This window comes from Delphinus delphis, chromosome 1, assembly GCF_949987515.2.
Source record: "Delphinus delphis chromosome 1, mDelDel1.2, whole genome shotgun sequence".
Classification (NCBI taxonomy): domain Eukaryota; kingdom Metazoa; phylum Chordata; class Mammalia; order Artiodactyla; family Delphinidae; genus Delphinus; species Delphinus delphis.
The window spans coordinates 170,598,532-170,616,650 of NC_082683.1; the positions used below are offsets into that span (position 1 = coordinate 170,598,532).

The 18,119-nt window shown below is 35.5% G+C and overlaps 1 protein-coding gene across 3 annotated transcripts in view; it reads right to left on the reverse strand.

Annotated features, from left to right (window-relative positions):
- KCTD3 (potassium channel tetramerization domain containing 3) overlaps window positions 1-18,119 on the reverse strand; it is a 70,924-nt gene that overhangs the window by 49,902 nt on the left and 2,903 nt on the right. For 2 of the 3 annotated variants that reach the window (XM_059998380.1, XM_059998369.1), the window contains exons 2-8: window positions 16,699-16,752; window positions 16,403-16,448; window positions 14,714-14,787; window positions 9,302-9,360; window positions 8,950-9,030; window positions 7,844-7,984; window positions 7,295-7,385 (exon numbers count right to left, since the gene is read on the reverse strand). In XM_059998380.1, the coding sequence (XP_059854363.1) occupies window positions 7,295-7,385; window positions 7,844-7,984; window positions 8,950-9,030; window positions 9,302-9,360; window positions 14,714-14,787; window positions 16,403-16,448; window positions 16,699-16,752 (546 nt within the window). Of the gene's footprint in view, window positions 1-7,294; window positions 7,386-7,843; window positions 7,985-8,949; window positions 9,031-9,301; window positions 9,361-14,713; window positions 14,788-16,402; window positions 16,449-16,698; window positions 16,753-17,170; window positions 17,187-18,119 lie in introns of those variants that run through there. The other variant, XM_059998389.1, reaches the window with a different exon arrangement.

Genomic DNA, 18,119 nt, shown 5'->3' on the forward strand with positions numbered 1-18,119 from the left:
ATAGGCACAACACTCTAGATATAAATCATAGCAGTATCTTTTTGGATCCATCTCCTAGAGTAATGGAAACAAAAACAAAAATAAACAAATGGGACCTAATTAAACTTAAAAGCTTTTGAACAGCAAAGGAAACGATAATCAAAATGAAAAGACAACCCACAGAATGGGAGAAAATATTTGCAAACAAAGTGACCGACAAGGGATTAATCTCCACAATTTACAAACAGAGCATGCAGCTCTATATAAAAAAAACAAACAACCCAATCAAAAAATCGGCAGAAGATCTAAATAGACATTTCTCCAAAGACATACAGATGGCCAAAAAGCACATGAAAAGATGTTCAACATCACTAATTATCAGAGAAATGCAAATCAAAACTACAGTGAGTTATCCCCTCACACCAATTAGAATGGCCATCATCAATAAATGCTGGAGAGGGTGTGGAGAAAAGGGAACCCCCCTACACCCCTGGTGGGAATGTAAATTGGTACAGCCACTATGGAGAACAGTATGGAGGTTCCTTAAAAAACTGAAAATAGAACTACCATATTGATTCAGCAATCCCACTCTTGGGCATATATCTGGAGAAAACCATAATTTGAAAAGATACATGCACCACAGCGTTCACTGCAGCACTATTTACAATAGCCAAGACATGGAAGCAACCTAAATGTCCACTGACAGAGGAATGGATAAAGATGTGATACTTATATACAAGGGAATATTACTCAGCCATAAAAAAGAGTGAAATAATGCCATTTGTAGCAATATGGATATACCTACAAATTATTAGACTAAGTGAAGTCAGAGAAACTATCATACAATATCACCTATGTGTGGAATCTAAAAAAAAAATAGTAATAATACAAATGAACTTATTTACGAAACAGAAAGAGACTCACAAACTTTGAAAACAAACATGGTTACCAAAGTGGAAACACAGCAGGGGACGGATAAATTAGGAGTTTAGGATTAACATATACACAATACTATATATAAAATAGATAATCAACAAGGACCTACTGTAAAGCATAGGGAACTCTACTCAGTATTCTGTGATGACCTAAATGGGAAAAGAATCTGAAAAAGAATGGATATATGTATGTGTATGACTGAATCAACTCTGCTATATACCTGAAACTAACAGAACATTGTAATCAACTATATTCCAAAATAAAAAAAAAAAAAGACCTGTCTCAGTAGGTGTCTTGTACAAGCTAATTAAAATCCAAACTAGAAGAGTAATATTCACCTCCAAGTTGATGTCTGTCCTATCCATCTGAACTATGGCACTCCTCACCAAATGTGGTAAGCAGAATAATGGCTCCCCAAACATGTCCTCATCCAAACTGCTGAAGCCGGTGAATGTTACCTTATATGGCAAAGGGGCTTCGCAGCTGTGATTAAATTAAAGAGATGGAGGGATTATCCAGTTGCAACCAATGTAATCATAAAGGTCCTTATAAGCAGAGGTAGGAGAGTGGGAGTTAGGGAAGAGATCTGAAGATGCCATGCTGCTGGTTTTAAAGACAGAAAAAGGAACTGTGATCCAAGGAACACAGACGGCCTCTAGAAGCCGGAAAGGGCAAAGAAACAGATTCTCTGCTGGAGCCTCCAAAAGGAACCCAGCCCTGCCAATACCTTGATTTTAGCCCAGCAAGATCTAGTTTGAACTCTTCTGAACTCCAGAACTGAGTGATGATAACTGTGTTGTTTTAAGAAACTAAATGTGTGGTAATTTGTTAGAACAGCAGTAAGAAACTAATACAAGTCACGTATGTTATTTTCTTTTCATAAGTCTCTGCAGCTGAAACTTTGTTGTTCAGTTGATTTGTTTGTTAGATGTTTCCACCCCAGTCCACTCCCTTAGGAATAGAAACCATAGGTGAGGAGGGGTAGCCCTCAGACTGAGCCCACTGCCTGTCCCACCGAGTCAAAGAATTACTAATAATGTTGTCAAAATTGTTTGACGTTATTAACACCAGAGACCAGGAACACAGCATTTATTCTGATGCATTCTTAGGTATCTTCTGTGTGCCAGGGACATGGGAAGCATTGGGATGGAGAGAGGTATTAACAGCTCCTGACACCCAGATCTCAATACAATCACATGGAGCAACAAGGTAATACTGATTGTAAGATGTTTTTGAGCAATTAAAATGCAAATGGAATAGCAATGTTTGGAAGGCTGTAATTTAAAAGAAAGGCATGGTGGGCACAGTGGTGAAGAGCAGTGGCTTTAGACTCAGGATTTAGTTGAGAATCCTGTCACTTCTTTCCTCAGGATGACCTGGGGTACTTTTTTCTCCAAACTGATTTCCTCACTAGTAAAATGGGGACGATGAGATCCATGCCACAGGTTGTTGGAATAATTAAATGAGAAAATGTATACAAGCGCCTTTAGTGTAATGCCTGGCATAAAATAATACCCCAATAAATCATAACTTAAAAGTCCAATTCATTTCTCAATATTTAGAAGCCATTTTTATGGAACTAGATGGTTTCCCAACCTTTTCTCATCCGGAGCCTCTAGAGCTGAGTTATTATTTGTTTTTTAATTGGAGTAAAATTGCTTTACAATGTTGTGTTAGTTTCTGCTGTACAATGAAGTGAATCAGCTATATGTATACACATATCCCCTGCCTCTTGGACCTCCCTCTCACCCTCCCACCCCACCCATCTAGGTCATCACAGAGCACCAAGCTGAGCACCCTGTGCTATATACAGCAGGTTCCCACTAGCTGTCTATTTTACACATGGTAGTGTATTTATGTAAAACCAAATCTCCCAATTCATCCCACCCTCTCCTTCCCCCTGTGTACACATGTCCGTTCTCTACGTCTACGTCTCTATTCCTGCCCTACAAATAGGTTCATCTGTACCATTTTTCTAGATTCCACATATATGCATTAATATACAGTACTTGTTGTTCTCTTTCTGGCTTACTTCACTCTGTGTGACAGACTCTAGGTCAATTCACATCTCTACAAATGACCTAATTTCGTTCCTTTTTATGGCTGAGTAATATTCCATTGTATATATGTACCGCATCTTCTTTATCCATTCATCTGTCGATGGACATTTAGGTTGTTTCCATGTCCTGGCTATTGTAAACAGTGCTGCAATGAACATTGGGGTACATGTGTCCTTTTGAATTATGGTTTTCTCAGGGTATATGCCTAGTGTTGGGATTACTGGGTCATACGGTAGTTCTATTTTTAGTCTCTTAGGGAACCTCCATACTGTTTTCCACAGTGGCTGCATCAATTTACATTCCCACCAACAGTGTAAGAGGGTTCCCTTTTCTCCACACCCTCTCCAGCATTTACTGTTTGTAGATTTTTTGATGATGGGCATTCTGACCAGTGTGAGGGGATACCTCATAACTCTAGAGCTGAGTTATCTTATTTTGAAGAGCTCTCCCTCCTTCCCACATCTCCCCACTCCTTTCCCCACTCCCAAATCCATAATTTCTGCTCAGTGCTGAAATGATTTGTCACACCAGATTCTGTCAATTAGGGTTTCCCTTTGCCTATTTTCCTTCAAGAGATGGACCCCAGCCAGAGAGAGGGATTTGGAGGTTAGTTAGGAGACCCTCCAACTAAAAACACAACTGTGGTTTGGAGAGGGTACCATACGAAGGCAGAAATATAAGGACACAATGATTCTTTCTTCGTGGTCAAGATGGATGAGCTACGTTATTAGAGCAATTTTGTTTGCCTATGTTGTTGTTCTTTTTTTTGTAAAAACCACACTGTATATCAGCATAAAATCCCTCACTGTTTATTTTCTACTGGACCTTTCTCAATATAACTTTCACTGTTTTCTTTCCAACACCTCCCTGCCAAGTTGATTAGAAAGGCAGTTGATTCTACCTCTCAAAGGTTAAACTGTGAAGTTAAACATATATGCAAGTCTTTCTCTTTAACACATAAAAATGCTTTATCTTGTTTCTCTTCCATCTAACCCAACACACAAAAATACTCAATCTCCTATTCTGAATTCTCAGCAGATAATGAAGGGAATAATAGGAACAAATAGGCCTATGAAACAGAATCAAGAGCCCAGAAATAAACCCAAGCATACGCAGTCATCTAGTATTTGACAAGGGAGCCAAGAATAGTGTCTGGAGAAAAGGCATTTTCTCTTCAATTAATGGTGTGAGGAAAATTAGATATTCACATGTAAAAGAATGAAATTTGACCTGTACCTTACAACACTCACAAAAATAACCTCAAAATGGATTAAAGACTTAAATCTAAGACCTAAAACCATGAAACTCCTAGAAGAAAACATAGGAAAAATGCTCCTTGACATGTGTCTTGGTAATAATTTTTTTTTTGAAAATGACACCTAAAGCACAAGCAACAAAATAAAAAATAAGTGGGACTACATCAAACGAAAAAAGCATCTGCACAGAAAAAGAAACTATCAACAAAGTGAAAAAATAACCTATGGAATAGGAAAAAATATTTGCAAACCATATATCTGATAAGGGGGTCAATATCCAAAAAATATAAAGAACTCATACAACTCAATAGCAAAAAACCAAATAATCCAATTAGAAAATGGTACAAAGGACTTGAATAGACATTTTTCCAAATATATACAAACGGCCAACAGGTACATGAAAAGATGCTCATCATCACTTGTCATCAGGGAGATGCAAATTAAAACCACAGTAAGATATCACTTCACACTTGTCAGAATGGCCATCATCAAAAAGACACGAGATAACAAATGCTGGTGTGGATGGGGAGAAAAGGGAACCCTTGTGCACTGTTGGTGGGACTGTAAACTGGTACAGCCACTATGGAAAACAGTGTAGAGTTTCCTCAAAAATATTAAGTATAGCTCTACCCTATGATCCAGCAATTCCAGTTCTGGGAATATATTCAAAGGAAATGAAAACACAAGTTTGAAAAGATATTTGCACCCCCGTGTTCATAGCAGCATTGTTTACAATAACCAAGACAGGGAAACAATCTAAATGTCCATCAATGGAAAAAAAAAAAAAAGTCTAAAATTAGATTCAAGTATATAAAAATAAATATAAAGCAAGATAAAGGGGGCTTTCATATTCAATGAGAAAGGATGATTTATGTAATAATCAGAACATAATTAGCCACCCACTTGGAAGAAAATAAAACAGATTGCTAAATCTAACACCATATACAAAAAGTAAATTCCACATGGATTAAAGATCTAAAGTGTAATATAACCTCCAAAAGGGAAACAATCTACACAAATACTCTTCATTAATACAAGTGACAGGTTGTAAACTGAGCAAGAAAAAAGAAATATAGAAGTAAAACCTAACAAGGTAGAAAATTAATGAATATAGGTGAAAAATATTTCACTGTGCTACTCTTTCCTTTTTTAAGGTTTTAAATTTATTGATATAAAAAGCTGTGGAAAAACAATTTATTAAAATGATTCCACTTAAAATAATTTGAATATTTTCCTTTCTTCTGAAATCTTTTTATTGGCATTGTGTTGAATGATTTAACTGTACATGAGAAAATCGAATATGTCCTTAATTCTTTCCCTTTGTCACTTTGCATGGGCATATTGCTCTGAAATCAACACTCAGTGAAAGCAAAGAAAAGTCATGGTCAAAAGCAAAAACAAAGAATGGAATATGTAACAGCATCATCTTTCTTACATTAGTCACTCAATGAGTGAAATTTTGTGCAATACCATGTGTCCCTGTCTGGCAAGTCACAATCTTTAGCACTGCTGTGCAGTAACATAAATTATGCTGTTACACCTGGATAACTTGGTATAATCATTATACAACTAACTCCTTTGGAATCCCCTATCAAAAAAATGTACATAATATTTAAACAAACAAAGCAAAATCTAAAATCATTTCTCAATTTAGGTCCATAAGCTGGTAAGTTCAAAACAACACTCTTAAAAAAAAAAAATTCGGGCTTTCCCTGGTGGCGCAGTGGTTGAGAGTCCGCCTGCCGATGCAGGGGACACGGGATCGTGAGCCGGTGAGGGAAGATCCCACGTGCCGCAGAGTGGGCTGGGCCCATGAGCCATGGCCGCTGAGCCTGCGCGTCCGGAGCCTGTGCTCCGCAACAGGAGAGGCCGCAACGGGAGAGGCCACAACAGTGAGAGGCCTGTGTACCGCAAAAAAAAAAAAAAAAAAAAAAAAAAAGAAAGAAAATCCCTTTTTCAAATCAGTCTTGCTTCATATAAAATCATCCCTGAAAGAAATCATCCAAAAAATATTTTTCATACTACTCAATAAATAATATTAAAAATACATATCAATAGAACGTTCTCAAAATGAAAAGTGTGCACCAAATCTCTACTGCAATGAAAATATAAAGTGCAGATTACTGATATGAGGTCTTTTTTTTTCCTTTAACACATATGGCAAATCTCTCATAAACTGAGGGGGTTTTTTCTTTTATTCAATACATCTGGGATCCTTTAAATGTATCTGTAAACTTTAGAAGACATTTTAAATATTTTTAATCTATTGTGGCTACTTTTTCTTAACTAAATTCAATAGTGACAAAATATTTATATGTTTTTTGATATTTTGGCAATTAAATTCAATAGGATCATAGTCTAAGTTAGTATATCCTAACCATTTTTGTTCTTCTACGCCATTTCCTGTCATCAACATTCCTCATTGCATACAGTGATTTTGAACTAATAATCCTACCTTTTTTCCAATTGAAAAAGAGAAATCACTGGTGTACACTTTTCCTTGTTCCCTGTTAGTTACTGAGAATGCAAGAATTAGTAAAACCAAACTACCTCTGTGTAAAGATCACACATTATAGATGTTAAACTACATCACTTCTGCCTACAACTGTCCTGCTTCACCTCGTTCCCAACCATATGGCAGTCATGACCAATGTAGGGTCCTATTCTCCCCTACCGTAGAGTACAGAAGACTCAATCATTATAGACAAAAAACACAGGGCTCACATTAACAATCCTGCCTCATCATTTAATACAATAGTTAAAAGATTCAGAAGCTGGATATACTAAGCAAGAAGATGTAACTTCAAGATATCTCAGTTATATCACAGTTCACACTGTATATGCAATATATAAGACATACTAAGGCTATCAATAATATTTACCGAATTAGTTGTGAGAATAAAAGCAAACTAAATCTAATCAGGAGATACAGAAGTGGGCAAAATATGAAGGAAAAATATTTGATGACTAAAATAAATAGCTCTTAAATCTATAAAAATAAAATCACAATATTAAAAAATACCCCCCAAAATAAAAAGCAAACCATTATTAATTATACAATACCTGTAACACACAGCAAAATGGGCATATGCGGCTACAATCCAGTTGTGATGGCCAGCTACTATTAGTACCTTTCGTGGATCCACAGGAAATCCTGTTGATATTAGCAAAAGAAATCTTTTACGTTCTAAAGAAAGAGTTGGCAAAACTATGACTAACAGGCCAATTCCAGTCCGCTACCTCTTTTGATAAAGAAAGCTTTGCTGGAACACAGCCATTCACATCTGTGCATACATCCTCATCGCTGCTTTCGTGCCACAATGAAAGCTGAGCAGTTCCAACAGAGACCCTTCAGCTCATGAAGCCCAACAGGTTTGCTGTCTGGCCCTTTCCAGAAAAAGTCTGCCAACCTCTGTTCTAAAGATTTAGAGCTAACAGAAGATCATGAACTTTCTAAATAAAAATTATGTTAAGTGAGATTCTTCAAGATATAAATGGTAGATCTAGATTAAAAAGAGATAAAGCAAAAATCACATCTTTAAAAATAATTACTCAATATCATCTAGAACTAAAAACATACGTACTTTTAAAATTTATATACTCTTTGCTTACCTAGCCTAACAGTCTCTTCCCCAGCTCCAGAGATAACAGGCTGTGTACCATTTCCTCGAGCTTCACCTTCTGTAAAATTTAGCCCATTTCTAGAATCAGCAGAGGATCTAGTAGTGTTGTTTATTTTACGACTAGGAATACCTATAAAAGGAAAGAAAAAGCTAAGTTTATTTCTAAGTTCACGTACCAAAAATTTAAAATTTCACATTATGGCTAAGAAACAAACAAATGTGAATTTCATTATAGCCAAAATTTATCTTCCAATATACCAATTTACTGCAAATAATTAACTACCATAGAAAACAAGACGAGATTTTTTAAAAATAAAATTCATTCAACAAATTTGATACTTATGTTATATATATAAAAAGTAAGACTAAGACTTATCATATTATACTCTGTATCTACCTAGCTCTAGGTTACCAAATCAATCAATCACTAACTCATTCATTCTGTCACTAGTCTTCACATTTATGGAACAGTTACTATGCGTTAGGTACTATTTACTAATTTAAACCGCTCTACAGCTGAATTGCCTTATACTTTCAAACATCTCTTATTTGGCAGGAGAGCCTTTTTCAAAATGAAATCTTGTTCAAAAGCCTGCTACAACACAGGTGAAGACCGAACTCTTCTAACTCACTGAAGAGGGGCAGAGATGACCTCACACTCCTCTGCCTGTACACTGCTAAATCTCTAAAAACTCCTGGGGTTCCACAAAGGAGATCAACAACCAATTCTCAAACACGGGAGTCAGCAAATCTGGCCATGGCCAAGTCCAGCCTGATGGCTCTTTACGTAAATAAAGCTGTTATTAGACACAGTCTCACCCATGCATTTCTGTAGCGTTTATGGCAGAGCTGAAGAGTTGCCACAGAGACCTTTTAGCTCACAAACCCATCTGGCCCTTTACAGAAAAAGTTTGGCAAATCCCTACCCTAATACACAGTATGACTTAACTTCTGTTAATATTAAAGTTCTCACTTTTTCTAGATTTACAAAGGAAACTCAATAATCAAGAAACAGATTTTCCTACTCACACATCTGTACTTACTTAATGATAAAAAGACTTAAAAAAAAGAACTAAATAAATAAAGCAGAAGTACCTGGTGGAGGCAAGTAACCATGAAAAAGGACACTGCCACAAGATGAACGCTCCAGTTCTTCACATAAGAGAAGCCTTCTTACTAAAAACATTTCAAAGCAAACTTGTCAAGAGTACATGCAAACACAAAAATAGTACTCCACTTTTATTTTCTCTAGTTAAAGAGGATAAGGAAAGAAAAGGAAAATGTTTAAGTTAAATCAGCTGACAACACCTTTTTACTATGAAAATCCACAAAAAGCAAGCACTGAGTAGTCCATCAAAAATTAGAACCTGATATAAAACAGATTTCATTTGGGCAAGTTTAGTGCTCAAAGGGTCAAATCATAAATATAAAATACTAGAATACATACCTAATGGAGTGATTCCATAAAATTCTGCTTCATGCCTGAGAACATTAATACTCACTCCCCTACAAAGAAACCAATGAATGATGTAAGTCCTCTAACACTGGCAACTCGGATTATCATCTGAAGCAAAAAGAAAAAGTACTAGGTTCTTAATGAACAAAGTCATAGGGCTTTAAAACTTACTTTTTTCCTAAGATCCTTAATTATTTGAAGAAGTATAGATAAAAAAACTGCACACCACCAAGAACGTTTTCTTACTAAAAAAACCATTTATATATAGATGAATTGGATGACTAAATGAGAGATTAGGGCTTTATAGGGTTAATACAAGTAATTATCAGAAGTATCTAATAAGGCAAACAAGAGTGGAAATCATTCCTATGGTATTAATTGCTTTTAACCATAATTTCCATACATATTTTAACCTCCCCAATTATCCTATAAGCTCCCTGCAAGCATGTTCTCCTCTGATCCATGTTTGTATGCCTCATGCAGGGCCTACCACAGTGCTTGTATGTAATTGTTATGCAATCCATATTTATTGAACAAATAAATTCAGATAAATGACTCTTCTCAACAGAAACCCAAAACAAAAGCAAAACAGAAGGCGGAGGAAAACAAAGATCAGCCTTAAGAAGGGCTGTTACCCAGACAAAGATGTTACAAGAAAGTAATATGAAAATAAGAAGTAAAAAAAAAAAAAAATAGAAGCTTAAGAGTTTAAAATGATTCATTTTAGGTTTCAGTTATAATCTGTTCTTACTTTAAAAATATTGCCTGGGCAGAAAAAAGAGGGGACATCACTGCAAATTCCATGAAAATTAAAAGAATAAAGGAATACTATGAACAACTCTATGCCTACAAACTTGATAGCCTAGGTGAAATGCACAATTGCTTGAAAGACACCATCTGCCAGAGCTCACACAAGAAAGACGATCCATCTCAATCGGTCTACATGTATTAAAGAAACTGAATCAACAATAACCTTCCAACACAGAAAGCACCGTGCCCAGGATTCACTGGTGAATGCCACCAGACACTGAAGGAAGAAATTAGACCAATCCTCTACACTCTCTTTCAGAGAAAGAAGCAGAGAGAACACTTCCTAACTCATTTTATAAGGCCCTCACTACTTTAATACCAAAACCAGACAAAGACATTACAAGAAAACTACAGACCAATATCTCTCATGAACACAGATGCAAAAATTCTCAACAAAATATTAGCAAACCGAATCCAACAATGTCTAAAAAGAAATATACACTACAACCAAGTGGGTTTTATCTCAGGTACGCAAGGCTGGTTCAATATTCTAAAATCAATTAATGTAATCTATCACATCAACAGACTCACATGATCATATCAATAGGTGCAAAAAAAGCGTGTGACAAAATCCAACACCCATTCATAGTAAAAAGTCTCAGTAAACTAGGAACAGAGGGGAACTTTCTCAACTTGATAAGACTATTTAAAAAAAAATCCTATAGCTAGCATCATATTTAATGGTAAGAAATTTGAAACTTCCCACTAACATCTGGTTACAAGACAAGGATAGTCCCTCTCACCACTCCTTTTCAACTTCATACTGGAAATCCTTATTTACACAAGTCAAGAAAAGAAAAGAAAAGGCATACAGATTGGGAAGAAATATATAAAACTGATGATCACAGATGACATGATTGTCTATATAGAAAATCCAAAGGAATGGACAAAAAACTCCTGGAACTAATAAGCAATTATAGCAAGGTTGCAGAATACAAGGTTAATGTACAAAAGTCGATTGCTTTTCAATATACCAACGGTGAACAAGAGAAACTTGAAATTAAAAACACAATACCATTTACATTAATACCCCCCAAAAAGAAATACTTAGGTATAAATCTAACAAAATATATACAAAATCTATATGAAGAAAACTACAAAACTCTGACGACTGAAATCAAAGAACTGAAAAAATGGACAGATATTCCTAGTTCATGGACAGGAAGACGTAGTATTGTTAAGACATTAGTTCTTCCCAATTTGATCTGATTCAATGTAATCCTATTCAAAAGTCTAGCTAGTTATTTTATGGATATCAACAAATTGATTATAAAGTTTACATGGAAAGGCAAAAGATCCAGAATAGCCAACACAATACTGAAGGAGAAGAACAAAGTTAGAGCACTACCACTACCCAACTTCAAGCTTTATTATAAAGCTAGAAAAATCAAGATAGCACAGTACTGGTGAAAAGAATCAACAACAGATCAATGGAATAGAACAGAAAGCCCAGAAATAGATCCCATACACATAGTCAACTGATCTATGACAAAGGAGCAAAGGCAAAACAATGGAGTAACAAATGGTGCTGAAACAACTGGACATCTGCATGCAAAAAAAAAGAGAGAGAAATTAGTCTAAACACAGACCTTACACCCTTCACAAAAATTAACTCAAAGGGCTTCCCTGGTGGTGCAGTGGTTGAGAGTCCGCCTGCCGGTGCAGGGGACACGGGTTCGTGCCCCGGTCTGGGAAGATCCCACATGCCGCGGAGCGGCTGGGCCCGTGAGCCATGGCCGCTGAGCCTGCGCGTCCGGAGCCTGTGCTCCGCAACGGGAGAGGCCACAACAGTGAGAGGCCCGCGTACCGCAAAAAAAAAAAAAAAAAAAAAAAAAAAAAAAAATTAACTCAAAATGATTCACAGACCTAAAGGTAAAATGCAAAACTAAAAAGCTCAAAGAAGATAACAGTTAGGAGAAAACCTCAGTGACAGTGGGTATGGTGAAACCTTTTTAGATACAACCAAAAGACATAATCCATGAGAGGAATAAGGATAAGCTAGATTTCATGAAAATTAAAAACTTCTGCTCTACGAAAGACAATGTCAAGGAAATAAGACAAGCCACAGAATGAGAGAAAATATTTGCAGAAGACAAATTTGATAAGGGACTGTTATCCAAAATATACAAAGAACTCTTAAAACTCAACAATAAGGAAACAAATTCAATTAAAAAATGGGCCAAAGACCTTAACCGAGGAAGATACAGAGGTAGCAAATAAGCCTATGAAAAGATGCTCCACATCATATGTCATTAAGCAAATGCAAATTAAAACAATGAGTTTCTACTACACATTAGTTAACATGGCCAAAATCCAGAATCCTAACACCAAATGCTGGCAAGGATGTGAAGCAGTAAGAACTGTCATACATTGCTGGTGGGAAAGCAAAATGCTACAGCCACTCTGAAAGACAGTCTGAGGGCCCTATAAAACTCTTACCATACGATCCAGCAACTGCACTCCTTGGTATTTACCCAAAGGAGTTGAAAACTTACGACCACACGAAAACCTGCACATGGATGGTTTTATAGCAGCTTTATTCCTAACAGCCAAAACTTGGAAGCAACCAAAATGTCCTCTTTAGTAGGTGAGTGGAAAAATAAACTGGTATATTCAGCTAATGAAATATTATCAGCATTAAAAAGAAATAACATGAATAGACATGGAGGAAACTTAATTGCATAATATTAAGTGAAAGAAGCCAATCAGAAAAGGCTACATACTGTGTGATTCCAAATATGACATTCTGGAGAAGGCCAAATTATGGAAATAATACTTTGTACAGTATTATAAAGATGAACACGTGTCATTATACATTTGTGCTAACTCATAAAATGTACAACACCAAGTGAACCAAAGGTAAACTATGGACTTTGGGTGACTATGATGTCAATGTAGGTTCACATCAATCGTAAAAAAAAAAAAAAATGTATCATTCTGGTAAATGATGTTAACAGTGGAGGAGGTTGATAATGAAGGCAGGGGGCACATGGGAAATCTCTGTACCTCCCTCTCAATTTTGTTGTAAACCTGAAACTGCTATTAAAAAAAGAAGTCTTAAAAAACAACAGACAAAAAAAATTCCGTAGGCCTAATGAACACGTGTAATTGCGATATTAAATTGCTTTTATTTGTGAAATTGGTTGTAACTAGTTTAATAAGAACAGTTAAAACTTTCTTATTCTATTTCAAAACTACTTGTGTTAACAGTACAGTAGCACTGGCTAATTATTTGTCTGGGGAAGACAGACAAATATGATAATGATAATACAGTGTGATAAGTGCAATACAAGAATTTTATGCAAAAAACAGAAGTAGAACATAGTATTCTTTTTTCAATTCCTTCCCACCTCCTTTTAGAAGGTACTACTCAGAGAACTTAAGTTTGCTAGGCTTCCCTAAATGAAATAAAGAAGTAAGTTGAAAGAAAAGCAGTGAATACAAATATTTAAACTATTATATTTCTGCCTTTCATGGGTGATTTAGTCGTGGATTAGTCACAAGGACACTGACTAGGAGTAAATTTAGGCTTTAATCAAATGCTAAAAATAATTTTACCCCAAAAGTAAGTAGTTAGTAATATACTTCCCACTTCCACCCCAGGCCAAGAAATAGACAAACAAAAAGCCCCAACAAACTCTTTTATTCATTCAATAAATATCTATTGAGCAGCTACTATACGTGCCATTTTAACAACACTGGGAATACAGCAAGGAACAAACCAAACAAAAAAATCTTTGCTTTCAAGGAGCGCATATTCTAGTAAATATAAGCCCCAAATTATACAATATTATAAAGAAGCAGCTTAAAGAAACAATTAGAATTCTAAAAGGTGTTATCTCAAAAAGTATTAATAAGTCCTTAAGTGAAAGTTCATTAGGAATATATGAAATAAAACAATAAAATACAAATTAGATTGTAGCTTCCATTGTAGATTGTAGACTATGGCAAAGTTAAAGAAATAGTTTAAATGGTCATTCATTTACCCACCGAAGAAAAATATCGCTATGCGTCAAGCACAATGCTCGATCCTACAGGTATACAGTAAACAACTTGTCCTTTTAGAATTTAAAGTCTAATGGAAGATAGACGACTGGGGTAGTGGCAGTACAGGAAACTCTGAACACCTGCATCAGGCAGACACAGCAGGGATCATTGAAATGATCAGAATCAAGCTGAGAGCAGAAAGAGTTGAAAGTGTTGAAGCAACAGAAATGAAGCAGGAGCTAGATTAGAGAGAGCCTTAAGAAACAACAGGAAGTCCAAAATCCTTAGCCATTAATCCAGTAACACGTAAGAGTTGTAAGCAGAGGAATAACCAGATTAGATTTACATTTTCAGAAGTTAATTGTGGCTACAGTGTGAAAAATGAATTGAAGGGATATAAGAATGAAGACAGGCAAATTGGTAAGAAAGCTATCAGAGTAACCCAGAGGAAGGGATGATGGTGGCCTGTATCTATGACAGTTTAATTCTGATGAAACTTTTAAACAAAAATAATCTTGGGGCAGGGAAAAAAACTTTTCTTCATAAAATATACCCAAAACCATACCTTTGAATAAAAAATTTACTTTAAAAAAATACATTTCTCACCTTAAGTCTAGTTCTTTTGTCCGAAGAAAATTTAAAATGGGTGCAAACGCTGCTGGATCTCTATCAATAAATATCTGTAAATAAAGAATTACAAATTTTACTTTCAAATTATAAATTAAACTTCTAACTTTAATATCTGTAACACTAACTTAGGGAACAAAAACTGAATTATTTAAATACTATATTTCCTTGACTCCACTCTTATTAAATTTTAATGTTTCTAAAATTGAAAGGTAGTTATAACCGTGTGCATTTATGTGGTAGTAGTGGTGTCTTTTCTCCACCTGAAAAGCTGTTGTTAGATTGATTATATTTTAAGGTGCAGGAAAAATGGTATCAAGTAAGTCCACTTTCTCATTTCTATTTAATTGATATATTTGGTGAAAGGGACACCAAAGGGAAAATTTTTATCTGAAATATTCTAGAATTCAATAAATACTCTGAAAACATTATGCATGAATAATACTTTCTTACATCATCTGATCACTAATTATTGGTGACAGTGATTGTGATTTACATAATTTGTGATTCATAAGTGAATAATTAAAACAACAATGTACTTTTATAATACACACCAGGCAATCAAGAAAAGTAAAACTGCATACTGCTGTCTAAACTGGAAAACAGTAACACTTTTACATACGACTATCTCAATTTCCTCAAGGGCTGGGTGTAGGGTGAAGGGGAGGGTGACAACAACAAAATTTTTTAAAATAAAAAACACAGCACCACAGAATACATATGGGGAAAATAAAATGCTTAAAAAATATGAAATACATAATTGATAACTTTTTACAGGAGTGTATGCCAACACTATTCTGAACCCATTACAAAAGCTCTGAACACCTTTTAAAGCTTATGTAAGTCAATTACACAGCAGAATGGTAGCAAATAATAAACCTTCTTATATTATAATCAGTTACTATAGACAGTGAATGAAGTTCTTATGGCTTCATAAATTCTTGCTTTTGTTTTTATTAGAATCAATCAGAAGTTGAAGAAAACACCACAGATTTGTAGAGATCTAATTACTGATGTCCTTTTTCTAATCTCACATGGACATATCTACTTGTGCTGCTTTATTCCATCTGCAAATCTCATCACAGCAAATAAACACCTCTGGTCACTTTGTTGCCTCCCAAATGAAAGTCTTACTTGCTTTTGTGAGCCATAGACATTTACTTTACATGCTATTGTTCATATTACAACTGCTTTTTAAATTTACAAACCAATTTTTTTTAACTGAAATTTAATAGTTCTTTACTACCCTCACTCCACCATTGCTGCACAAGTTCATAAGGTTATTCTCCAAAATAAAAAATTGTAGAACTTTTTGCAACATCTTACCAATATTGAAATATTTTAGTATTTACATTCATCTATTTACTGTTCGAGTTTCAATTACTGATTAAAAGAAATATTTCCTCTCTTGACAATGTAAGCTCAGATCCTACAATCTCTCTAATCATGATTACTTAAATTGCTATATGCAGTATTCCCAGTTTCAAGTTCTCTTCTATAATTACAGAAACTCTATTCATGACAAGAAATCAAAATCTTTAAGTACATATACTTTCATTTAGTAGTTATTAAAAGAGTAGTTTCCCTGTCTTCTTAGAGTATAAGGATCAAACATTATAAGCATTTTTTCATCTAATTTAGAACATACATCAACATTGTTATACTCACAGCACCAGTTTCATCTCGAAGTGTTGAAATTCTTCCACTCAGCAAACTAGAAGTCATTAACATTAAGACAGAGTTAGTTTTTAAAATCTGAGTATGAATAAAATGCTCTAAGTCTTTCAAACATCAAAGACCAACACAAATGAATCATCCTATCTCCAAGATAAAATAACAATTTAAAAATTATATTTTAAGAGTTAAGCTTTTGTATTCGATACATAAAAATATTTATTTTTTACTGTTTTAATAAATAATCAACTGTATTTTAAAAAAAGGTACTAAAGAATTATATGAAATACCTGGAAAAAAAGGAATCTGGAATCCACATAAGTGTTTGTCTTGAGGTACTAAACCTGCAATTAAAAAGTAGCTGGTATTATAAGAGAGGACATGATTTGAAATTTCCATGTTAGTTAACTTGCTTTAATACACTGGCTAATGATTTACAAGTTGCTGCATAGCTACAGCTGTATCAATTATATTCATTACTTTTAATATCTTTAAATTTTGCTACTTTCAATTCAGAGTTAAGTTTATTCCAAGAGCTGTCAACAAAATCAAATAATTAATTTGCTTACATATAAAGCTTCCTAAAACACTACTTTCTAGCATGCCAATCTACTGAAGAATCAATAATTAGCGCACCACACCAAGTCTAAAATTCTCAACATAACATACTATCTTCAGGTCACGTTTCATCTCTCCAACACAAACTGGTTTCCCCTCTAATAAGACAGTACTTCTTAATATCCCCAAACAATCCATGCTTACACCACTTCAGAATCTCCATCCCAGCTGCATCAACCTCATGTTCAATTATCTAAGTTCCACCCATCTTTTTTTTCATAAATTTATGTTTTTATTTTTTAATTTATTTTTGGCTGCGTTGGGTCTTCGTTGCTGTGCGGGGCCTCTCTCTAGTTACAGCGAGCGGAGGCTACTCTTCGTTGTGGTGCACGGGCTTCTCATTGCGGTGGCTTCTCTTGTTGCGCAGCATGGGCTCTAGGCGCGCGTGCTCATTAGTTGTGGCTCGCAGGCTCCAGAGCGCAGGCTCAGTAGTTACGGCTCACGGGCTTAGCTGCTCCGCGGCATGTGGGATCTTCCCGGACCATGGCTCAAACTCGTGTCACCTGCACTGCCAGGCGGATTCTTAACCACTGAGTCACCAGGGAAGCCCCGCCCATCTTTCTTGATACCATCCAGGTTCTACCTTCTCTTTAATGGCTTTCCAAATATACTACCCTATACTATCTTTCTGAGCTCACATTAATCCCACTGCACATAATGCATTTAACATTTCCTTTATAGTCTTGGGCTATTCACAACTGTTGCATTCACTCATTCAAAAATCACTCAGTAAACACTGTTTTGAGGTTAACTGCCATTTGATCAAGTCTGCTTATTACCACCAATTTGAGGGGAACTTTATCAAAGCCACGTGTAACAGACCGAGGCAAAACAATCAGTAACAGATGTGAACTGGCATGACAAAGAATTCGATATAGGGCTCATCCAGTCCAGCACTTGATGTCTGAATATTTTCATTTTAAGACTCATCACACTGCACTATGCATTTCTGACTCGCTGCCCCATCACCACGTGTCCTCACACAGAAGAGAGCCCAACAGACCCTTTACTTTCCCTCCACATTCATTTTCTAGCATTACATGACTGTTTTAAAGTAGCTCCTGTGCCCATTAATCAGGCTAAGAAAGGAGCC